General features: G+C 40.5%; 1 protein-coding gene across 1 annotated transcript in view; it reads left to right on the top strand.

The window, feature by feature from the left end:
* The window catches only part of LOC126253065 (uncharacterized), a 171,500-nt gene extending 149,224 nt beyond the window's left edge, over positions 1-22,276 (top strand). Inside the window, exons 2-4 of the mRNA XM_049954151.1 lie at positions 9,288-9,420; positions 19,139-19,268; positions 19,618-22,276. Of these exons, the coding sequence (XP_049810108.1) occupies positions 9,288-9,420; positions 19,139-19,268; positions 19,618-19,703 (349 nt within the window). The 3' untranslated portion in view covers positions 19,704-22,276. The remainder of the gene's footprint in view (positions 1-9,287; positions 9,421-19,138; positions 19,269-19,617) is intronic.
* The last annotated feature ends 3,582 nt before the right edge of the window (positions 22,277-25,858 follow it).

A 25,858-nucleotide genomic window follows, 5' to 3' on the forward strand; every position in this document is an offset into this window, starting at 1 on the left:
ATATACAGTTTTTTGGAAAAAGGCTGTGTTAAATTATGCAGAAGGTACTGTGTAACATTTACTGAAAGTTTGAAACAAATATGTTTGGAAGATCCTTAGAAAACATGTAATTAGTATGAGAAAATAACAGTTTTGGGAATCGAGCGACAAAGATTGGATTAACTTTTTAGTGCATTCCAGGTCCATAGGATGGATTATCTTCATCCTCTGCAAACTCCTCCTCCAGCTTCCTCTTGTTCCTCCTCCTGTTTACTCTTGCTTGTATTTCTAGACTCTTTACAGCCCTGTCTGCAGCCCGAAGGCGTTCCTTGTCTAAAGCAAGCATCGCTCGTACCATGTTAGAACCTATCTTCATTCCCATATTTCTAAATACCTTGCACCTTACAATGTTGCCATCATTGAAAGTCGCAACAGCATCATACACACCAAAGTGAAGTGTTTCTATTCCAACAAATACAGTCTTGGGGATTCTCGACCATATAACACTATTTACACTTTCATTGGGGTTTTGAGTTTTTCCGTGAATACACTTTTTCAACAGTTCAGGTGCTGCTAAGTCTCTGAAAATAGGTTTTATCAACTCCATTATTGCATGAGGCAGATTATGCTTATGAGTGTACACTTCACCAGTTAGCAATCCTTTGTTATATTTACACCAACTGTCTTCTTCTTTGGGACACAAGCTATGTTGGGGATTTTCATCGTCTTTATTGTTTACAGTAATAACACATACCTTTGGCTTTCCAACATTTCTCCTTTTCTTAAAAGCCTTCGGAGGATTTCTAATAACTTTACTTTTACTCATTATTATACTTCAACAAAACAGAGACTCAAGAAACAGAATTAATTACGAATATTTTCGAGATAACGACGGAGTAAATAAACATGAAACAATCGACAATCACACCAGCGATATATATTGAACCATCACAGGTTAGCCACAACACATACTTTGTCTCACATCACTAAAATGTACCTGATGAACACGGACGTTAATAATAACACCATTTGACAGCAGTAGAACACATTTCAAAAAAAATTTAAAAATAGTTGTAGTCTTCGGAATTGAATAAATTATATATCTATTAAAAGGTAATAGTCTGCAGATTCAGAAAACGCAAAAAAGTAAAAATTGAACTTTTCATGATTTTGACCCTTTCCGGAGCCCCTTAACATGTTTCAGTTTTCTATCATCAGAATAAGTACAGCTTTTCACAAATGTGCCTCTACTTTTTGAATTCCCCTCGCATACCTGTATGTAGATGATTTTGTAAATAAGCTTTACCTATAATGTACTTTTAAAGATATAACAAGGGATAGCTTTTCTGATAGTGCATAGGCGTGAATAGTGAGTTTCGGCATTAACATCTGTTTACAAATAGCTGTTTAACCATGCGTAACGCCACGGTCCAAGCTAGTAACATATATAATTCTACTAACCCCCTAAGACATCCGTCCCCCCCTCCCCCTCCCCCCCACTGGTAAAAGCACAAATCGTACCCTGGAATAACGTCGGTGAGGAGATGGGGTGGGGGGGGGGGCAAATATTTTTATAGCCCAAAGAGGCTGCATTTGTGCTGGAGTCGTGTGCAGAATGAGCTAGGAACAATAACTAGGACAGCTTGGTCTTGACACCGCATGTCGGGCCTGTGGGTTTAGTGATAAAGCGCGTGCCTGGGGACCGAGAAGTCGCGGGATCAGTTCTCGCTTGGACCACAGATTATTCAGCCTTCGTTTTAACCTATCTTTTCACCTCTCAATGCTGTGAGGAGTCGCCAGAAACAACACGTGGTTCACATTACACGTTAAACTGTTGGTCGCGGTTCCCCAGTTGGATAACTGGGATGGGTTACTAACACACAAGTCGCCGAAGTGGTGTCCAATTGTCCAATTGAACGACTTGCACCAGAACATTGAGCCACACGAAATTATTATTATCATCATCTCCTGTGACGGCGTGCACCGCAGCTTGACAGTCCCAAAAACATTACCTAGCTCGATGCTGGTTAAACCTTGTGGTTTTAGTGATGCACCCAGTTTTCCCGACTGGCCTGACACAATTGCAACATTTCCGCTAGTGCCTCGATTTGGCGGGTTTTTGAATGGGTGCGAGCTGTCGCGGAACACCGTGGGCAGAGACTTTTCTCATGTTCGAAATGTCATGCAGTTGAAAACTGATCCATGATTTATTTTCACATTTTACACTATCGGCCCGATTTTGATACGTCGTTTTCGAGCACAAGAGCGTCACATGTATTGAGATCCTTGCTTCTTCACAGAAATATGATCTACATCATGGTTCTTAGTCATTCAGCTTTGTTTGCTCATACTTTAAGCATTATCGCCACCTAACTCCTCTGTCATATGATGGCGCTTTGATGCCGAACGCTTCCATCAACTCAGCCTGAATTATTGTAGCGTTCTTCCCTTTCAAGTGCAGAAATCGAATTACCGCACGATACTCCACTTTTTCGAAGGTCTGTACGCAATGGCGGCTGTTGACAGATATACCAGTGTGCTACAGTGAGATGGCGTATAGTCTTTTGGCTAACAATGGTAGTGATCATAACTAAATTGAATATATTAATTTTACATACACATGGTGTCCCAAAAAAAAAGTGAGCGCTTAGTATATTGTGCGGGAAGGCCAACTGATCGATTTTCATGGAGGGTTTCATATCCAGAAACGCATGAGTTGGGCGCCGAAGAGCATCGAAGTCTGAGATCGAACGGTTGTGATCATTTGTTCAGTTTCGTTCTGTTACCTGAATACGGCAAGAATTAACTATTTAGCCATCTGTGTACTGCGGATGGACGACCTGTGTCTAACAACATCCCTGCACAAGCGCTACCGGTACATTCCTCCACACAGCCTTCGTGTGCATTCTACTGCAGATCTTATGTGGACTGCCAGTGCAGTATCGATGTTGACAGCAGTACGACATGCACCATTATACAGCTGCGGAAGTGACCGACATGGTGCTTGCATACAGCAAAGCTGATTGCAACGAGAGAGCTGCTGCAAGATTGTATGCGGAGCGTTTACCAAGCAGACATACCCTACATCATTGCACGTTCCAGCCATCGAGAGAGGTCTGAGAAAAGCACACAGTGCTGCTACTTTACTGTACAATGGGCGCACCTCAGGCAGGAAATACCTACGTGCAACTTCCTAACTAACTGCATTAAAAAAAATTTTTTTTTGTTTCTTTTGTTTTTTTTACGCAATTGGTGTGCTGTTTATTTTTGATAAATACCCTATGTGATCAAAAGTATCTGGACTCCTGGTTGAAAACGACTCAAGAGGTCGTGGTGCCCTCTACATCTACATCCATACTCCGCAAGCCACCTGACGGTGTGTGGCGGAGGATACCTTGAGTACCTCTATCGGTTCTCCCTTCTATTCCAGTCTCGTATTGTTCGTGGAAAGAAGGATTGTCGGTATGCTTCTGTGTGGGCTCTAATCTCTCTGATTTTATCCTCATGGTCTCTTCGCAAGATATACGTAGGAGGGAGCAATATACTGCTTGATTCTTCGGTGAAGATATGTTCTCGAAACTTTAACAAAAGCCCTTACCGAGCTACTGAGCTTCTCTCCTGCAGAGTCTTCCACTGGAGTTTATCCATCATCTCCGTAACGCTTTCGCGATTACTAAATGATCCCGTAACGAAGCGCGTTGCTCTCCGTTGGATCTTCTCTATCTCTTCTATCAACACTATCTGGTACGGATCCCACACTGCTGAGCAGTATTCAAACAGTGGGAGAACAAGCGTACTGTAACCTACTTCCTTTGTTTTCGGATTGAATTTCCTTCGAATTCTTCCAATGAATCTGTCTGGCATCTGCTTTACCAACGATAAACTTTATATGATCATTCCATTTTAAATCACTCCTAATGCGTACTCCCAGATAATTTATGGAATTTAACTGCTTCCAGTTGCTGACCTGCTATTTTGTAGCTAAATGATAAGGGATCTATCTTTCTATGTATTCGCAGCACATTACAATTGCCTACATTGAGATTCAATTGCCATTCCCGGCACCATGATTCAATTCGCTGCGGATCCTCCTGCATGTCAGTACAATTTTCCATTGTTACAACCACTCGATACACCACAGCATCATCTGCAAAAAGCCTCAGTGAACTTCCGATGTTATCCACAAGGTCATTTATGTATATTGTGAATAGCAACGGTCCTATGACACTCCCCTGGGGCACACCTGAAATCACGATTACTTCGGAAGACTTCTCTCCATTGAGAATCACATGCTGCGTTCTGTTATCTAGGAACTCTTCAATCCAATCACACAGTTAAACGACTGTGGGGACCTGTATCGAACGCCTTGCGGGAGTCAAGAAACACGGCATCTACCTGTGAACCCGTGTCTATGGCCCTCTGAGTCTCGTGGACGAATAGCGCGAGCTGGGTTTCACATGATCGTCTTTTTCGAAACCCATGCTGATTCCTACAGAGTAGATTTCTAGTCTCCAGAAAAGTCATTATACTCAAACATAATACGTGTTCCAAAATTCTACAACTGATCGATGTTAGAGATATAGGTCTATAGTTCTGCACATCTGTTCGACGTCCCTTCTTGAAAACGGGGATGACCTGTGCCCTTTTCCAATCCTTTGTAACGCTACGCTCTTCTAGAGACCTACGGTACACCGCTGCAAGAAGGGGGGCAAGTTCCTTCGCGTACTCTGTGTAAAATCGAACTGATATCCCATCAGATCCAGCGGCCTTTCCTCTTTTGTGCGATTTTGTTTCTCTGTCCCTTCTGTCGTCTATTTCGATATCTACCATTTTGTCATCTGTGCGACAATCTAGAGAAGGAACTACAGTGCAGTCTTCCTCTGTGAAACAGCTTTGGAAAAAGACATTAAGTATTTCAGCCTTTAGTATGTCATCCTCTGTTTCAGTACCATTTTGGTCACAGAGTGTCTGGACATTTTGTTTTGATCCACCTACCGCTTTGACATAAGACCAAAATTTCTTAGGATTTCCTGCCAAGTCAGTGCATAGAACTTTACTTTCGAATTCATTGAACGCCTCTCGCATAGCCCTCTTCACATTACTTTTCGCTTCGCGTAATTTTTGTTTGTCTGCAAGGGTTTGGCTATGTTTATGTTTGCTGTGAAGTTCCCTTTGCTTCCGCAGCAGTTTTCTAACTCGGTTGTTGTACCACGGTGGCTCTTTTCCATCTCTTACGATCTTGCTTGGCACATACTCATCCAACGCATATTGTACGATGGTTTTGAACTTCGTCCACTGATCCTCAGCACTATCTGTACTTGAGACAAAACTTTTGTGTTGAGCCGTCAGGTACTCTGTAATCTGCTTTTTGTCACTTTTGATAAACAGAAAAATCTTCCTACCTTTTTTAATATTTCTATTTACGGATGAAATCATCGATGCAGTAACCGCTTTATGATCGCTGATTCCCTGTTCTGCGTTAACTGTTTCAAATAGTTCGGGTCTGTTTGTCACCAGAAGGTCTAATATGTTATCGCCACGAGTCAGTTCTCTGTTTAACTGCTCAAGGTAGTTTTCAGATAAAGCATTTATAAAAATTTCACTGGATTCTTTGTCCTTGCCACCTGTTACGAACGTTTGAGTCTCCCAGTCTATATCCGGCAAATTAAAATCTCCACCCAGAACTATAACATGGTGGGGAAATCTACTCGAAATATTTTCCAAATTATCCTTCAGGTGCTCAGCCACAACAGCTGCTGAGCCAGGGAGCCTATAGAGACATCCAATTATCATGTCTGAGCCTGCTTTAACCGTGACCACCCAAATTATTTCACATTTCAGATCTCCGTCAATTTCCTTCGATACTATTGCACTTCTTATAGCTATAAACACGCCTCCCCCTTCACTGTCCAGCCTGTGGTATACATTCCAGTCTGAGTTTAGGATTTCATTACTGTTTACGACTGGTTTCAGCCAACTTTCTGTCCCTTGTACTATATGGGCATTGTGACCGTTTATTAATGAGAGCAGTTCTGGGACCTTTCTACAGACGCTCCTGCACTTTACTATTAGCCCATTAATATTGTTATTCCCTGTTGCATTTTGCCTACTCCTACCTTGCCGCGTCTCAGGAGGCGTCTTGTCGGGCCTAGGGAGGGAATTCTCTAACCTAAAAAACCCACATGTGCACTCCACACGTACTCAGCTACCCTTGTAGCCACTTCCGGCGTGTAGTGCACGCCTGACCTCCATCGGTAATGCCGGAATTCAATATGGTGTTGGCCCACCCTTAGCCTTGATGACAGCTTCCACTCTCACAGGCATATGTTCAATCAGGTGCTGGAAAGTTCCTTGTGGAGTGCTGCACTGAGGAGAGGTATCGGCCATCCGAAAGGTGTTCCATAGCATTCAGGTCAGGACTCTGTGCAGACCAATCCATTACAGAGATGTTATTGTCATATTACCACGCCGCCACAGGCCATGCATTGTGAACAGGTGTTCGATCATGTTGAAAGATGCTATCGCCATCCCCAAATTGCTCTTAAACAGTGGGAAGCAAGAAGGTGCTTAAAATATCAATGTAGGGCTGAGATAGTGCCACGCAAAACAGCAAGGGGTGCAAACCCCCTCCATAAAAAATACGACCACACCATACCACCACCACCACCACCACCACCACCCCCTGTTGGCACTACACACGCTGGCACATGACGTTCACCAAGCATTCGCCACACCGTCAAACTGCCGTCGGATCGCCACATTGTATACCATGATTCGTCACTCCACACAACATTTTTCCACTGTTCAATCATCCCAACGTTTATGCACCTTACAACAAGCACGGTGTCATTTAGCATTTACCAGCATGATGTGTGGCTTATAAGCAGCCGCTCAACCATGAAATCAAAGTTTCCTCACCTCCCGCCTATCTGTCATTGCACTTGCAGTGGATCCTGATGCAGTTTGGAATTCCTGTGTGATAGTCTGGAGAGATGTCTGCCTATTACACATTGCAACCCTCTTCAACTGTCGGCAGTCTCTGTCAGTCAACAGATGAGGTCCCTCTGTACTCTTTTGTGCTGTATATGCCACTTCATGTTTCCACTTCACTATCACATCAGAAACAGTGGACCTAGCGATGTTTAGGAGTGTGGAAATCTCACATACAGACGTATGGTGCAAGTGAAACCCAATCACCTGACCACGTTCGAAGTCTGTGAATTCCGCGGAATGCCCCATTCTCCTCTCATGATGTCTAATGACTACCGCTGCCACTGATATGGAGTACCTGGCAGTAGGTGGCGGCACAATGCACGTAATATGAAAAACATATGTTTTTGGGGGTGTCTGGGTACTTTTGATCACATAATGTACAAATGAAAACTGACTGCAGCTGGTAATGGATAATGTATTTGTTCACTGGGAAATCAAATAATTACAAAATCAAAGATCTCCAAATGATGAATGTTTGGCACAACCATTGACAACTGATAATTAGCCAAAGGTATTGCAGTGCACATAGACAGAGCCAATATTGTATAACTGCGCCATTGCTGCTCAATTGTTGGAATCAATTACAGTGTCAAACAAATAAAGTGGAAAGTAACGTGCTCCTAAAATAGTGTAAACGCCTTGAATTATTTTATGAGCTTAACATGATGTCATATTAGCAACGACATATATGACATAATCTGCTACTAAAAAATCATCCATAAAATACTTGAAAATGGCCTAAGGCCAAAATTGTACAATTGTACAGGAAATAAAGATAATGGCAGCTGAAGGCTTCAAGCAATCTTTTTAAAAAATTAAAATAAAAGCCTCCTTCTGGAATTTTGTAAAGTAGCATGATTACATGACTCATTGTAGCAGAGACTGGCACCATGCTGAAATTCTGTGGAAGACCTATAAGGAAATAAGATTCGTCCCCACATAACCATTGTCTGGTCAATTCTTGGGCATAGGTTGTCTGGTACCGTTACCAAGAGGGTAGGGGTTGACTGAACTGAAAAGCAATTTGTTATTGGTTTGGGTGCTCAATAAGAAAGCATTTTCTCAAAAAAAAAAAAAAAAGCTCATCTATCTCCAGTGGGTAACATTATAAGTAAATAAACTGTGCTTTACACAAAGACTAACTGTTAAAATTCTGAAATAAGGGAAGAAACACATTACTTCTGCACAGTATCTTCCACAACTTCCCATGTTGTGTTCACAGTGAACATATAAAGATAGTGGTAAAGGTAATACCTTATTGTCTTCCTAATGAACACTGGTGATGTTCACCTCATGTTATCACACACAACAATAAGAAATCTATCTGGATGGGAGGTCTGTGATTTTAAACCCAGCTCCTATAGAATAGGCTTCCTGGATTTAACCACTGCATCACTTTACCTGGTAAATTTAACCCTATGGCCAAAAAAGGACAAAGATATTGACAGAATTACATAGCTCACCACTAAACAAAACCATAGTCTCATTGCTTGGCTGGTGAATCTGAACATTTGTAAGCAGTCATGTGCATTATCATTATTCAAAAGCACTGTGACAGCAGATAAGACAATAAATGCACGTTTTGACTGGAGATGTTTAGCTTATTCTTCAGATATGGTCACTCCTTGCATTTCAAAGTAGCAAAAAGTATCTGTAGATTAGTATCTAAGGTAGCTTTGATTTGATGTTCTATTTTTTAAAAAATCTCTGAGAATATTACATATTAATTTAAAGTATCTCTGAGGGTTATTGGAAAAGTATTTTCCTAAATATGCCAGGATATTTAATTTTGACTAAAATAAGAAAAGTTAATCTCAAATGAAATGTGGTATACACAACAAACTACAAATAATATTCATGTGCACTGCTTTGCAACCCTATTTTGGATGCAAAATAATGTTCTTGACAAGTTGCCCACAGAGAAGATGAGAAATCAAAAATCTTCAGATACTCATTATTAAGTGCATATTTTTATACACTTGTTTTGTAAATAATCAAAATGCTTGGGGGCTTCTTGTAATCAATATAAGTACTGCACAGTTGAAAACAAGGTTAATTATATCTCATTTTACACAACACACATAATTGTTCAAAATGTACTACAGCAACTGAAGAGAGTAACTTGAAGTAGTGGACTGAATATAGAATTTACTTTTCTGGCAAATAACCAAAGCACTAACCTGCCCCTGTAAATATAAATGTAGAGCAGATAGTGCTCTGCATGCATAACACCTCCTTGGATTAAATATTCATGTCTTCCCAAATTGCTATCAAATTAATGTGGAGAAATAAAAATGTGATAAATTTTATTTCAGGAGTAACTGTCATCCAGAAGTTCTGGACGTACTGCATCAGTACTATGATAAGCCAGACTTCCTGCCAGAGGATGCTGAACACTCTCGCACTGACTACATCTTCATCGGATACCAACAGGGAGCTGTCATGCATGTAAGAATTTTCTTTTTTTACTAAAAGATATGCAGTATTTTTCACAATGTTCCTAGCTGTTGATGCTTTCCAATTTTTTTTGTGTATTCATTAATGGCAACTGATTGAAAAGGGCATATAAGTGATAAAATCAAATGTTTAGTTGAGGTTATGGGAATGAAAAGTATGTAGGAAAAGTTCCTACCTGTGCAATTTAGAAAATGTGACATTCGTGGGAAGAATCTAGATGGCATAGGCTGTGAAGTAGTCACCAAAGTGAAGCACGTTGTGTTGGGTGGAATGTAAAGGAAATGGGTGGTATGCTGTCTCACCACGTACCTGCCTGGTTGTAGGCCGCTGACTGTGCAGGGATCACACGGTTGGTGCCTGAACTGGAAGCTTCCCATGCAAGCCATGGAGTGTGTGCCCATCATGGCTGGGTCACAGGGACTCCAGGCGATGATTGATTGGACAGGTAACTGTTGCTGTGGCTGGGTGGTGCCCATGGGGAGAGCCCCCATTTTGAGTGGGTGGTACCATGGCAGAAGATTTGCACGTGAAGCGAATTAAATTTTCCTCCACTGGTGGCCACACGGCCCCAGCAGTTTCTTCTGAAACTAAGATGTTACATTGTGGAGAGGTATGGCCCCAAAATAGGGCTCAGAGACAAGGTGAGAAATACTCCCCCCAGACAGATTATTTTTTGACTGCAAAACCTTTGTTCCTCATTGAACATCTGGAGGATAGGTCTTGGGGAAGTGGCAGCAATTTCAAAAATAAAAAGTGGCTCTGTTCAGCTTAACACTAGAAGTGCTGCTGGGTCACTTGCAACCCACTTCTCAGTTCTTTCGTTTGTCACTCTTTTGCATTATTGCGTAGAGTGCTGAATTTCTTTTACTTTTTTATAGAATAAGGTAGTTAGTGAGTGATTATACTTCATTTTATATTTTATGGGGAAACCTTAAAAAAGAAATATGAAGATTCACCTAGAACTGCAGATGTCAGTTCTGACCCCTCTTCTGCAGCTGCTATAACAATCACGTTTTTCATGTAGCTTCATGCTTATTATTAGATGGTGTTCGGTCAACAATTGCAAAACTCCCTTTTATCTCACTACCTAATGACATTGCAGTTTCCCAATTGGGGAGGAGAGGGAAAGCAGGTAGAAATGCATCTGGCTGTGTATACAAGTATTGCACAGCTTGTGCTTTGTTTCATGAAATGTGATTTTAGTAGTGCATTCTAACTGTGTAAATTTATTACGGCCAAACGTCTATGAACATCAGAGGACATTATAAATGTGCTAAATGAGATTTTGGATCCTGAATCTGGAGTCTACATCTGAGGGAGAATTATCACCACCTGTAGTTCCAGATTTTTCATCAGATGATGATGATATTCCTCAAGATGTGCAACTGAATATTGATGAGGAAGGTATGCATGTTTGTGTTTATTTCCATAATAATTATTGTTTTTGTATGTGCTTTATAGACACACATTTCAATTGCAACACTTAGGTTTATATTTTGTTGCTTTCTTGAGTTTTTGCAAGTCCTACATTATATTTGTGAAGGTGTGTTTTTTCTTCTAGTATTCGACAATATATTGAATACCAATACGTGTTGTAATACTAATTTCTGCTATTACAGGAACAGCTGCCAAAAAGATTAGGTTAACTCATAGCCACGGGCATTGTGGACTATGAAATCACCAAGGTTGTGGACTATTTCAGTTTCCTTCAGGTAGAGATATTGTAAGCACCATATGGAGCAACCTGGAAAGTGGAAGTTGTAGGTGACTGTTAAACTGGCAGATGTGGACAACAGACTGTTTCCAAAGGCATGCAGGACCATCTCTGCATGCAAAACAAAACATGAATGATAAGACAAAATTTTGAAACACATTGCAAAATGAACTGTGACCGAAGCACTTCAAGTATTGGGTTCAGATGATTGGACCATTAATGTTGAAGAACTGGAAGCTGTTATAACTATACTGTACGTCTGTGGTACTCTAGGAGCGAAGAGCTTAGAACTACACACATTGTGGTGAAGTGGGGAAATAATTTTGTGTAGTCAGCAATGGCTCATGACAGATTCAGAGAGATAATGCATTATCTCAGATTTGACATTAGGTCCGCAAGATCAGAACAACTGAAAGAAGACAAGTTTGCATTGGTATCATAGACGTGGTAGTAGTCCATTGTGAATGCACAAGGTAGCTACATACGAGGTCCAAACAATCGACGAACAGCTTTTTCCTTGAAAGTGCCATTGTAGATCCATGCAGTTCATGGCCTCAAAAGATTGGCAAAAGTATTAGATGTAAGTACATAAAGACTCCAAATATATTGTGAATGTTTTCTGGTATCTAGAAAATGACACTAGGCCAAGTGATGAGCGTATTGACAATTTTGTTGTGAAAAAATTGATGCAACCTTATCTCAATAACAGAAGAAATGATACATGTGACAATTTTTTCACCTCCTTGGCTCTCTCTTAAACCTTGAAAGCAAATCCTACAAGTCTAGTGGGTACCATAAATTAATCTCACAGGGAAATTCCAATCTGTATAAGAAAGAAAAAGAAGTGTTATACAGCACAGTATTGTTGAAGAAGAATGATACCACACTGGCAGTTTACTAGGGAAAGAGCAACAAGAATGTGCTGATTTTCAGCACTATGTATCCTTATCTTAAAACTGAATACAGTTTGAAAAAGAAGCCAGATACAGTTAAATTTTATAACAGCTCTAAATATGGGGTGGACATGATCAACCAAATGGCTTGCAAGTACTCTGTCAAAGCAACATCGAGACGTTGGCCTGTTCACACATTTTAAAATGTGCTGTATTTAGCTGGGTATTGTACAATTGAGAAAAAGTAGAAATGCAGAGACTTCATACTGCAGCAGGGGGAGGAGCTTGCTGAGAACTACACAGCAACAAGGAAGACTAGACCTCTGTCACACCTGAAGGCATTCCTGATAGACAAGAAAAGTGGACACATTGATTTGTAACGTCTAACTGTGAAGGCTTTGGAGAAAAGAGAACCTCTTGTATGAATATCAAGAGCTCAGATGGAAACCCAGTTCTGACCAAAGAAGGGAAAGCAGAAAGGTGGAAGGAGTATATAGAGGGTCTATACAAGGGCGATGTACTTGAGGACAATATTATGGAAATGGAAGAGAATGTAGATGAAGATGAAATGGGAGATAAGATACTGCGTGAAGAGTTTGACAGAGCACTGAAAGACCTAAGTCGAAACAAGGCCCCGGGAGTAGACAACATTCCATTAGAACTACTGATGGCCTTGGGAGAGCCAGTCCTGACAAAACTCTACCATCTGGTGAGCAAGATGTACGAGACAGGCGAAATACCCTCAGACTTCAAGAAGAATATACTAATTCCAATCCCAAAGAAAGCAGGTGTTGACAGATGTGAAAATTACCGAACTATCAGTTTAATAAGTCACGGCTGCAAAATACTAACTCGAATTCTTTACAGATGAATGTAAAAACTGGTAGAATCCGACCTCGGGGAAGATCAGTTTGGATTCCGTAGAAATATTGGAACACGTGAGGCAATACTGACCTTACGACTTACCTTAGACGAAAGATTAAGGAAAGGCAAACCTATGTTTCTAGCATTTGTAGACTTAGAGAAAGCCTTTGACAATGTTGACTGGAATACTCTCTTTCAAATTCTAAAGATGGTAAGGGTAAAATACAGGGAGCAAAAGGCTATTTACAATTTGTACAGAAACCAGATGGCAGTTAGGAGAGTCGAGGGGCATGAAAGGGAAGCAGTGGTTGGGAAGGGAGTGAGACAGGGTTGTAGCCTCTCCCCAATGTTATTCAATCTGTATATTGAGCAAGCAGTAAAGAAAACAAAAGAAAAATTCAGAGTAGGTATTAAAATTCATGGAGAAGAAGTAAAAACTTTGACAGAATTACAATGTCATCGGCGAACCTCAGAGACAGCAAAGGAGTTGGAAGAACAGTTGAACGGAATGGACAGTGTCTTGAAAGGAGGGGATATAAGATGAACATCAACAAAAGCAAAACGAGGATAATGGAATGTAGTCAAATTAAATCGGGTGATGCTGAGGGGATTAGATTAGGAAATGAGACACTTAAAGTAGTAAAGGAGTTTTGCTATTTAGGGAGTAAAATAACTGATGATGGTCGAAGTAGAGAGGATATAAAATGTAGACTGGCAATGGCAAGGAAATCGTTTCTGAAGAAGAGAAATTTGTTAACATCGAGTATAGATTTAAGTGTCAGGAAGTCGTTTCTGAAAGTATTTGTATGGAGTGTAGCCATGTATGGAAGTGAAACATGGACAATAACCAGTTTGGACAAGAAGAGAATAGAAGCTTTTGAAATGTGGTGCTACAGAAGAATGCTGAAGATAAGGTGGGTAGATCACGTAACTGATGAGGAGGTATTGAATAGGATTGGGGAGAAGAGAAGTTTGTGGCACAACTTGACTATAAGAAGGGATCGGTTGGTAGGACATGTTTTAAGGCATCAAGGGATCACAAATTTAGCATTGGAGGGCAGCATGGAGGGTAAAAATCGTAGAGGGAGACCAAGAGATGAATACACTAAGCAGATTCAGAAGGATGTGGGTTGCAGTAAGTACTGGGAGATGAAGAAGCTTGCACAGGATAGGGTAGCATGGAGAGCTGCATCAAACCAGTCTCAGGACTGAAGACCACAATAATAATAACAACAACTGTGAAGGAAGCAAATCATTTGTGAAGTGTCATATGCATAAGAAAACTATCTGCAACAAATGTACATAAAAAAACTGTTTTTTGTGCTCATTATGGGATGGTAGCCAGTAAAAAGCACTCAGCAAATGCGTGTAAGTTTTTTAAAATAGTAAATGATTATTTGTGAAAAGCTACTTCATTTTTGTTGATTTCATAATAAAATTTACAGCAAAGAATACATTCATTTGTAGTAGCAATAACCTACCAACACAAGATACTAAAAGGGAAAGATATGCAGCTCATTAGTCACCAAGCTGCGGTTGTAGGCATGTCCAAATATCAGCAGTTCCAGTGTTAAAATGGCCTCCCCGACCCCTCATTCACTGTTACTGCTTGCCTGCAGCAAGCTGGGTTATATTCCTGTCACTACAAAGCTATCAAAGAGGGGTGTCATTTTCCACAGAGATCTCCTTTTACAGACTGATGATGAGTTGTGTGCTAATTTGTAGCGACAACATGTGCATTTTGTCCATTGGGTTCAGTGGGGATGACAAGACAACAGAGTGCATTCTAGAGCCTTCATCTTGGCCTTTGAAGGCAACTCGTTGCCTGAGAAGATAAAGGTGATTTTGTGTCATTGTGATATCAAGCCATATATTCCTTCTACCACATGGTGCTAAAAATGCATGCACTCTGGACACATGAATACACGTTGCATAGCCAGCAGTCTGTAGAGATTGTGACTGTCAGTTTGCACATGGATGTTCCTTGTGCCCCCCCATCTGTGTCAACGGTGGGGAGCGACATTACTCGAGTTCACCAGACTGCAGCATTTTCAGATGCGAAAAGAAAATCCAGGAATACAAGACCTATGACACCTCACATATCTAGAGATCAAGAAGAAATATGATTGCCTACATCCTACACGTATGACAATGACACAAGCTACTGTGACGACGACATTGTGACTGTGTCATCGCCCTCCATGTCTTCTATGCCTAACCCTTGGGGCCACCAGACTTCACCCACTCCCCTGATGGTGTGGGGTCCTCCATCTAATGCTTCATCCACACCCCCTTTTGGAGCATAGACACACCATCCACCAAGGACATCAGCCCCCAACCCCAGCCAGAGAAGCAAAACTCTCCTCCATCACCCATTACCAGGAAGAGGTCATTTGTGATGCTCCCTTCCCAGGTCTCTGCTAACGTGGAATTAGGTGCCAGCTGGTGGCTGAAGAAACAGGGATGCAGGTTGTAGGACTTTGTGTTCCTCCTCTGTCCCAGAACCTGGAGCAGACAAGCCCTTGCAGAAATCTCAATTCTCTAAGGACAATAAGTAGTCCTCTAAGAAGAGAGAGATTCTGATGGGTCCCGTGCCACCAGACCCCCACATGTTCCACTTCTGTATCCAAGGCAGCATTCCTAGTGGCCCATATCGCCCCGGAACATCTCTCACCCCACACACCTTGCTATGGAATGATTGTGTATTGGTGCTGTATCTTCACAAGCAGTGGCAGCAGTCGGCACTGAAGTGTGACTTGCCTCCATGGTTCCTTCACACCCCCACAGGATACTGGTAGTGTGATCCTCCACTGCAATTGTGGCAGTTTTGTCTGCTACTTGGTTGATCTGCATTTGTTGCAACACCCTGCAGGGAACTTCTTTTCCAGCACTGCAGACCTCTACCCTCTGCAGCTATTTTAAGAAGTGCACTGACTATGAAAGAGCATCGGGTGGTGTTTGCACATAAGTTTTGTACAGCAAACACATTTCACTCAACATGACTTTGGAGGCTGTGGCAAGTCATGTGAAGTCATCTCCGAAATTTACCATCTGTAACGTGTACCTCCCTCCTGACAATGACATGTCCCAGAACAAATTGTCTTCACCATTTTCTCAGTTCCTCCCACCCTTCCTAATATTAGGTGACTTAAATACCTGCAATGCTTTGTGGGGGTGAAACTAAGACCACTGGCTGCAGTAAACTTGCTCGCAGAGCTTGATCTTTGCCTCTTGAATAGTGGAGTATCCAGACACTTAGATGACATATGGGTCTTATTTGGCCATGGACCTTCCCATTCGCAACCCAGGTCTTCTCCCACTGTCCATTAGAGACTCCATAATGACGTGTGCGACAGTGATCATTTTCCAGTGGTTCCCTTGGCATCGCACACCTCGTTGCCCACTCAAATGGGCTCTCTCCGAGTGTGTTATTGACTGCAATGTTTTCTCCATTGCTGTCACCCTTTGCACCCCAGCACATGGAGGTATCGACGCAGTTGTCCAGAGCGCAACTGCAGCTCACTCAGCAATCCCCTCTTCCTTGGTATCCCCCTGCCAGAACAGACTACATTGGCGGACCTCAGAAATTTCAATGCCATGAGAGATCGCAGGCGGGCTCCCAAATGCCCTAAGTGACATCTGCAAGGGAGCATCTCAACCTCAGTGCCTTTAAATGGCTCCCTACCCAGGTCCACCATCTCATAAAAGACAGAAACGAGAATGCTGGAAGCAGTACGTTGCTACCATTGGACCACGCGTAGCCCTCCTTGGCAGGCTGGGTGAAGATTTGACACCAATATGAACACCAGTACCCCATGAGTGTACCTGTTATATCTGTGAATGCTGTTGTCTACACTGACCCAGACACTGTTGCCGACCAGTCTGCTTTTAATTATGCCTGAGCATCTGTGTCTGAGAATTATTGGTCTGCATTTTGTTTCCTCAAACAGCAGGTAGAGTAACTTCCTTTACAATTTAGTACACATAACCTTACAATGCTCCACTCAGTGAATATGAATTCCTCAGTGCAATATCAATGTTGGCCTCGGAACCTGATGCACATGTCATGTGAACATGAACATCCTGTCTCTAGTCGTTCAAGGTATTCTGTTTTTTTTTAACATGAGTGTACTTGCCAGTGGATTGTGATTCCTTGCCATACTGTTTCTAGAGCGAGGATGAGTTCGTGTCGCAGTGGTGAGAAATCATTATTGTCAAGAGTACTGGTATACACACACCCTTGGGATAGACAGCTGTCACCCACTTAGCCTCACTAATGTTCTCTCCGGATTGGTCAGCTATATGGTGAGGCATCAGCTGTGTTGGTACCTTGAGTTTTGGGGTCTTTTGGCTCCATCTCAGGGCTGTTTTGCCAAGACCATTTTACTGCTGTCAATTTGGTGTGCCTGGCGTTCAATATTTGGTCAGGTTTTGCCCTGTGTGAACATCTTATCGCTGTCTTCTTTGATTCGCATAGGGTTGATGACATCCCATTGTGTCACCTTGCCCACACTACACTACATTAGTAAAATCTCCGAGGGCCCACTCCCAATTTTTGTTCGGGACTTCTTGTCTCACTCTCTCTCCTGGGTTCAAGTTAGTGCTTCCCACCACATTAACCCCCATCTACAAGAGAATGGTGTCCCACAAGTCTCTGTATTGAGTGTGCCCCTTTTTCCAGTGGCTGTCGATGGTCTAGTTCAGCAGTGGGATCTATTGACATCTTCCCTGTATGGTGACGATTTTTGCATCTACTACTACTACTACTACTACTACTACTACTCAGCTGTGGGTGTTGTCGAATGCCAACTGCAGGGCTCCACACAAAAGGTGCAGTCCTGAGTTTCCGCCCATAGTAACCGGTTTCTCATCACCAAGACATGTCATGCACTTCTACTGCCATCGCATTGTCAACCACCGATGAGACCAAATGCTCAGTGTGATGATTTTTTTTGGGTTGGGGGTGGGGGATTGGTCTTTGATGCCTTGTTGACATGGCTTCCTCATCTTTAGCAATTATATTGGTCACACCTTAATACTCTTCGCTGTCTCAGTAACACCAACTGGGGTGCAGACTGCAGAACTCAATACACCACTGTGTGATCAAATTTGTGACAAGTGCTTTTCAGACCAGCCCTGCGAACAGCCTACTAATGAAAGCTTGTATCCTTCCCCTACAGATCAGACACCAACTGCTGCTCAACTATGTAGTACACATTCGCTGCTCCCCTGAGCATCCAAACTACTATCCCTTTTCCTGGTAGGGAGATCTACCTCAGACAACAAAGGCCAAGGTCTGGAGTCACGATCACAATTCAGATATAGTTCTGCTCTAAAACTTCATCTTTCCCCAGTGTTGACTCTTGTCAGGGAGAAACTGCATGTGCTCCCATGGTGTGTATCCCATCCTCGATCTGCCTCAGCCTCTCCTTTGGACCAAAACACTCAATAGATGCAATAGATTTTCACCGCTTGTTCCTGGACATCCTTCATACATTTCCAGGCTCAGATGTGGGGTACACTGATGGCTCTAAGGTCGACAGAGAAACTGGATTTGCGTACATACATGCAAGATGCAATAAACTATGAACCCTACTGAATTGGTGGCCATTCCTCGAGCCCTCAGACTCCTTCGTTCGTGAACTGGTGAGCTATTTTTAATCGGCAGTGACTCCTTTGATCAGTCTTCAGACTGTCGACCAGTACTACACTCAACACTTATTGGTTGTGACTATCAAGTGTCTCCTGTAAAATTCAAATTGTTTTGCACTATTATGTAATCTGTGGAAGGGATCTTAGCATACCTACCTTTATTTTTGTAAATATGTTTATGTATTGGTGTTTTATGACATGTTGCATTATTATGCAACTGATGACTGATTTTTATTCCAAAACAAAATGTATGTCTAATCTAATCTGTGTATCTTCAAATAAGCCCTTTGTGTGTTGGCAGAAGTAACACTCTTAATTTTTTGCTTTCACAGAAGGTGAAATGTAGTTACTACCTTGTCTTTGGTAAACCATTAAGAAGCAAGTAGAATTTTTAGTGGTATAAAAATCCTGTCAGAACAAAAACGTATGTTACTTTTTCTACATATTGGAGGCAGATGAGCCAATAAATCAAATTACTCTGACATGGCCAATTTTAATAGTGACAAAAGGCCAATTTTAACAGTGACAAAAGCAGTTATTACATTCATCAATAAGATCAAAACATTACATTTATTTCTTTTCACAGATTGACTACGTAAGCCGCCTGATGTGGCAGGCCCAAATTAAAGGGCACAAGACATGGAAATTGTTACCGCCACCAGAGTGTGATGATGTTTGTTCACCAGTTAGCTTCCGTGTTGAACCAGGGGATATAGGTACGTAAAAATTACACACTTCATTTAGTATTAAACAAAACTTGAAAAGGATAGTCGCCAAACAATAACACAGAATAAGCAAATCTTCTCTGAAAGGGCATAAATGTGTGGTATGTTCCTTAGTAAGTATGAAATATTGGTGCAACTCTTTTCATACTTCAAAACACTGTGACTGCTATCACTGTTTGATCTTATTCTTCTCGCCAGGACAACATTATTGTATAATACATAATTTCGGAAATTAAATCTCTAAAACTAATGCAACAGAAAATGATAGAAACCTTGTTATTGAAGATATATGGATCTTAAATACATTATTATTGTTCTAATTTGCTTAATGAATTTTCAGTTCTCCTGGACACACGGCAGTGGTACCACGATACCCATATAGACGATGGAGAAATGAGTCTTACAGTCAGCTCTGAATATGGTTAGATACAGCAGAAGACATGCAAGAAAATTGTATGACAGTACAAAAGTAGCTTTTAACCTCAGGAATTCACATGGTTATGGTGAAATTTCAGCAGTAATTTTAATTAGTTTGATGACAATAGCTATACTAATCACCATTACCCAAAAGCCAAACCAAAGTCCCGTCAAATTGCCATCAGCAACACTTAGGCTGTTATGAATATTAGAAAGTGATTATTCTGCTTCTGATTTATACCACAAATTGTTTCTAGTCCTTTTGTACAGCAGGCACAATTATTTCATTTAAATTTACATATATTTGTACATTACTAAGCTAGCACAAAGAAATATTTATTACATAAAAGAGAATTATTTTTATATTATAGACTTTACATACTATCCTAGTCATGTGTATAACCATAGTTTTAGTTTCTCCAAAAGAATTCTGAAGTGTTCAACAGTTTATACAAACCATTGTCACTTTTGTATCATAAATGGAGAGATTCTGAAAGTGTGGAGTGATGATGTCATTCTTCTTCACATGCTCTTTCATTATTTATTCTTCTCAATATAATGCTGTATAATGGGAAAGTACCAATGGATTATGCACAAGACATGAAAAGTACATTTCAGCTTTCGCTATGGAAGTTACATAGCGCAAAAGAGATGCTGTACTAAGTTTTTTGTTTGTTAGTATAACTTATGCAGCAACTGAAAAAAGTCTGTCTTCCTAGTTAAATACAAATAAGAAAAATTCTACAAGCCAAAGATTTCTAGTTTTCTGTCTTCCATATTTCATCATTCTGTCTCTAAATTTCTTGATCTATTTACACCAATGGAGACTAGCCATGTATCCGTTTACAGTTGACATGATTTTGTAAGACTCTGTGACATCTGTGCACAATAGCTGAAAGTATTACCAAATTATCATTAGTATCTTTGCCTTTTATGTGAACAACTGTCTTAGTTTTTGTTAAATAATTATACATTTACTTAAAACACTTGTAATGAAAATTTCTTTCATAGAAGTTTAATTGTAATATTAGAGGTGCTGCCGTAACTACTATTATATGTGCTTTCTCTGTTATCATTTTAAAGGCATTTATTGTTGTATATTACATATTTTATATACTCAACAATGTGTATGGACTAGTGCCTCTTGATTAAATTCTAATCTCTTACTATTAAGACATTAAGTATATTTATTCAAAATTGTGCAGCATTTGACAAATTTAAACACTTTTATGGTGGAGTCCATACCACAGTGCATGCATTACTTATAGCAAGTTAAAAACCAGCATCTCTTTTTTCCATAATTTTGCAGTGATCTAGTAAATTATTTCATCCACTCATTTTGTTTTATAATTGGAAATAAGCAATCTAGTCATTATGAGGTTCACATTAATTAACAAATGAACCAAAAACAATGATGGATTTCAGTGATGAACAATTATTCAAGAATTACTATACCACAGAAAAACAGCTAATATAAATTGCTTTTGCTTGTTATGTTAACAACTAATTAGAATTTCTTACCAATAAATCTAATTAGTTGTACTCAGTATATTCTTATTGCAATGGTAGGAAAAAGCTACATTGTAATTATGAAAAAACATTTTCCAGTTAATATGAGGGTTAATGCCAACACAACAAGTATAGCAATAAAGCACTGGATTGGTTGGGGTTGGTATGCCTAAGATACATGCAGGGGAGCTAATACATGTGCATTCATACAGCTGTGGTAACTATCCCATCTATTGACACATTCCCCTTTGTTCACCTTTAAAGCAGTTATTTAAGAATTGCCGCACTGCTTATTTGTTTTTCATTTAGTTATTTAGCATGTGATGCAGTGTGTATATTGGCAGCATATGGAATAGAATAAGATCCTGTACATCAATATGTAATTACTACTGATATAATAAACTTAAAATTAGTGTTTATGGTACAAAACAGTATATTGCTTCTGAACAATATGGGCTACTGTTATTGTTGATAATGTAACTAAGTATTAGAAACTACTGTACTCAACTTACAAATTTCTATGGAATGGAAGAACTTCGAAACAAGCGGCAACAAAAATTTTCATTTTCATTATTTTTATTGCAGTTATTCCCTGCCCATAGCAAATAGATTATAGTGAATAATAAAAAGCAAAAAATGGATCCACTTCATTTGTATATTTTAGTTTGCTAGTATATTTTTTGAAATTATATGTCCCACTGGTGAGGTTTTAAAGTGGTTGTATAAGCATTTGTTCAGTTCACACGTAGATACATGTAGCATCGAACTATGATTATATGGCAAACAATAAGAAATAAACCATTATTAATTAATAATTTGAAGTAACTGACATTCAGAGAAAGTTCAGAATCCATTTCTTTAATATAAGTTTTTCTTCTGAATAAGAGATGTACCATTTATGTTGCATGTGAATTGGAATATTTTTTATCAATTACAAATATATTTGACGCAGCGGTCAACAGATTTGTAGATTTCCTTTCATATGACAGCTCAATGACAAGAAAAGTACAATTTACTTATGTGATTTAAATACAACTGTAAATTTTTGTGATTAAAAGCCACATGAAATGATACATTTGTTTAATTTCTTTTAGCAGAGAGAGAGAGTGATATGCCTCATTTTTGTTAGATAGTAATTCTTAGTTTCCACAAATCATGTGCAGTAGAATTATGAGGTAACAATGTGTCATTATGTATTTATAGCATTTCATTAAACAATCAAACATAATTCTCTAACCATTTTCACTGTAGGGCAGTGCATTTACATTCCAGCAATTCTAGCATGTTATATTGATAATAGTTATGGAATGTAAATATTGCCTGGGATCAGAGAAGTTCTAAAATGCTTAATTAAACAAAGAACACTTAATGTACAAAAATATAGCCAAATTTTTTGTCAGACTGCACTACTACTTTTTTAAAATACAAGCAGAATGGTAAAGAGCATATTGTTGTTTAAGGATTTTTACCAGTTTCAGCCAAATTAGATTGTTAGACCTTTTTCATAATTACAATTAAAATACACGAAGGCTGTTGCTACCATTGGCAACAGCCCTTAAACCTGAAGATGTAATAATTTGGCTGATGCTAGTAATAAAAGTGTGAGATAGGCTGTTTTGCTCATAAAACCATCAAACAAGATCATTTTCATATCATATGACATAATGCTACCTTCCTGTGTAAATGCAAAGAATAATGTATCAGGTAACCTGAGTAATGTAGAAACAAATGGTATATTACACACTTGCAGGTTCATAACTACTGAAGAGGATGGTTAGTGTCAGCAAAAGTGTTAGTGAAATAAAATACTAAATTTTTTGCAGAAGTTCAATCAGGGGTTCACTTCTCCAAATTACTAACAGAGAAGCTGTAGTAACAGAAACTCTAGATGAATAAGACTAAAATATCCAAGCTAGAACGTAAATAATCTGGAAATAAAGGAGACCACTAACCAAACAGCGGAAGCGTTCAGTTGCTGGCACATGCAAAACAGAATGAAAACTGTGCTAGCTTTTAGAAGAAATCCTTGGCAGGTGCATGGGCTAGGGATGCAACACGTAGGCACTAGAGCCAGTGAGGTGCAGTGGACAATGAAGATGACATGCAGGTGTGGACTCAGGAAGTGACAGCCCGGAGGAAGGGAGGAAACTTAGTGAGTGCGAGGACAGTGGGTTAGTGGAGACTGAAGCCAGGAGAGTTACGGGTACAAAGGTTGTGTTGTATTTATGTTTGGAAGCTGCTGCTAGAGAGAAGAATCCGGATGGCACAGGTTGTGAAACAGCCACTGAACCCGAGCTTATTATGCTCAGCTGCACGTTGTGCCTTGGGTGGTCAACTCTGTTCTTGGCCACAATTTGGCAGTGGCCATTCATGACTCTGGACAGCTGGTTGGGGCCGTGCCCACATAAAATGCTGTGCAATAGCAGTAGCAGAGCTTGTATATGACATGGCTGCTTTTATGACAGGACTAGAATAGGATGTGCTGTGTGGGTGAGTTGGGCAGGTCTTACTTCTGGGTCTTCCACAGGGTTCTGGGTACTGTGGCAAGGGGTTGTGAGTGGTTAAGTAATTATGGGGTGTTAAGTATGGGGACAACAGAATATTACTTTCGGAGGAGTGGGAAGGACTTGGGTAGGATGTTGCTCATTTCTGGGAAGGATACAGTCCAGTGGCTCCAGTCCACGACAGTTGGGAGGTGAGGGGCGCATTGCTCTTATCCAGCTGGTTTTTGGCAGTGGTGGGAGGATTACGGCTGTGGGAGGATTACGGCTGTGTGAGGGTCCGGCATGCACAATCTGTTTGTGGACTAGGTTTGAGGTGGCGGGGCTATTGCCGGTTTTTGAGTGACTTTGTGAGACCTTCAGCATACTGGGCAAGGGAATTCTCATCTTTGCAGATGCAATGTCCACAGGTGGTCAGGCTGTATGGGAACAATTTTTTTTAGGGGGTGGCACCTGTCAATCCAGGTGTTTTTGGCAGTTAGTGGATAGAGTGATCTGAGAAATGGAGGCCAGTGTCCAGGAAGGTGGTACTTTGGACTGGGGAGGATCTGGTGAAGCAAATCGACCTAGTCTCTGCAGGTGCCACCTTTCCTTCTCCATATTTCTCTCCTGCAGTTGTGGTGCTTCCCTCTGAGATGCAGCTATCCACTTGCAACATCTTCTTCCTACCAATCCACCCATCCCACCAAATGCAACCCCCACCCCTTTTCTCCTGTCAAACTGCAATCACAGCACTGCGTGTGCAACCATCAAAATGTAGAGGTGTACAGAGATGCTCATCAAAGGTTTTCTTCCAAAAGCTAGCAAAATTTTCATTCTTTTTTATGTGCCTGTCAATGTCGATGCTTATGCTATTTAGTGAGTGGTCTCCTTAACTCCTAAATTATTTATGTTCTGCCAAAAATTTCCTTATTATATTTACAAGCTAGAATATACATTTATATGAGGATAGCTCCCTGCTCACTGAATAGAGGAGAGGTGGAGAGTGCCTGTCTATAGCTACACAGAAACAAGAAATCACATTTTACATGAATTAATATTTATTTATTCTTTTTTATTTTTGCTGGGAAAGTTCTGTAATGCATTCACAAGGTTTATTCTGCTTCTGAAGTGCAACATAATCTGTAAATTTTAATGGGCCAAATTGTTGATGACTGTGAATGAATGTTGGGAGCATACCGGAGAAATAATTATTCTAGACATTTCATCTGTTGCTCAGTTTGCAATTTGTACCACTGACAATGTGATGAATAAGAAAACAACCAGTTGCCATTTGGGTTATTAATATTACAAATGATTTCTAAAATAAGATGGCAAGGGACATTTAACACCTGCTTTTTGGACTAGACAGTCTTAGGTAGAGGTAGCCTACAGTGAAATCCTGTGTTGCTCTGATATTGCAGATGTATCTCTTCCCTAAGTGTACAGCATTATGTATACAGTTCTATTATCTATACAGGGTGTTACAAAAAGGTACGGCCAAACTTTCAGGAAACATTCCTCACACACAATGAAAGAAAATATGTTATGTGGACATGTGTCCGGAAACTCTTACTTTCTATGTTAGAGCTCATTTTATTACTTCTCTTCAAATCACATTAATCATGGAATGGAAACACACAGCAACAGAACGTACCAGCGTGACTTTAAACACTTTGCTACAGGAAATGTTCAAAATGTCCTCCATTAGCGAGGATACATGCATCCACCCTACGTCGCATGGAATCCCTGATGCGCTGATGCAGCCCTGGACAATGGCGTATTGTATCACAGCCGTCCACAATATGAGCATGAAGAGACTCTACATTTGGTACCGGGGTTACGTAGACAAGAGCTTTCAAATGCCCCCATAAATGAAAATCAAGAGGGTTGAGGTCAGGAGAGCGTGGAGGCCATGGAATTGGTCCGCCTCTACCAATCCATCGGTCACCGAATCTGTTGTTGAGAAGCGTACGAACACTTTGACTGAAATGTGCAGGAGCTCCATCATGTATGAACCACATGTTGTGTCGTACTTGTAAAGGCACATGTTCTAGCAGCACAGGTAAAGTATCCCGTATGAAATCATGATAACGTGCTCCATTGAGCGTAGGTGGAAGAACATGGAGCCCAATCAAGACATCACCAACAATGCATGCCCAAACGTTCACAGAA

This window comes from Schistocerca nitens, chromosome 4 (genome assembly GCF_023898315.1).
Source record: "Schistocerca nitens isolate TAMUIC-IGC-003100 chromosome 4, iqSchNite1.1, whole genome shotgun sequence".
In the NCBI taxonomy this organism is placed as follows: Eukaryota; Metazoa; Arthropoda; class Insecta; order Orthoptera; family Acrididae; genus Schistocerca; species Schistocerca nitens.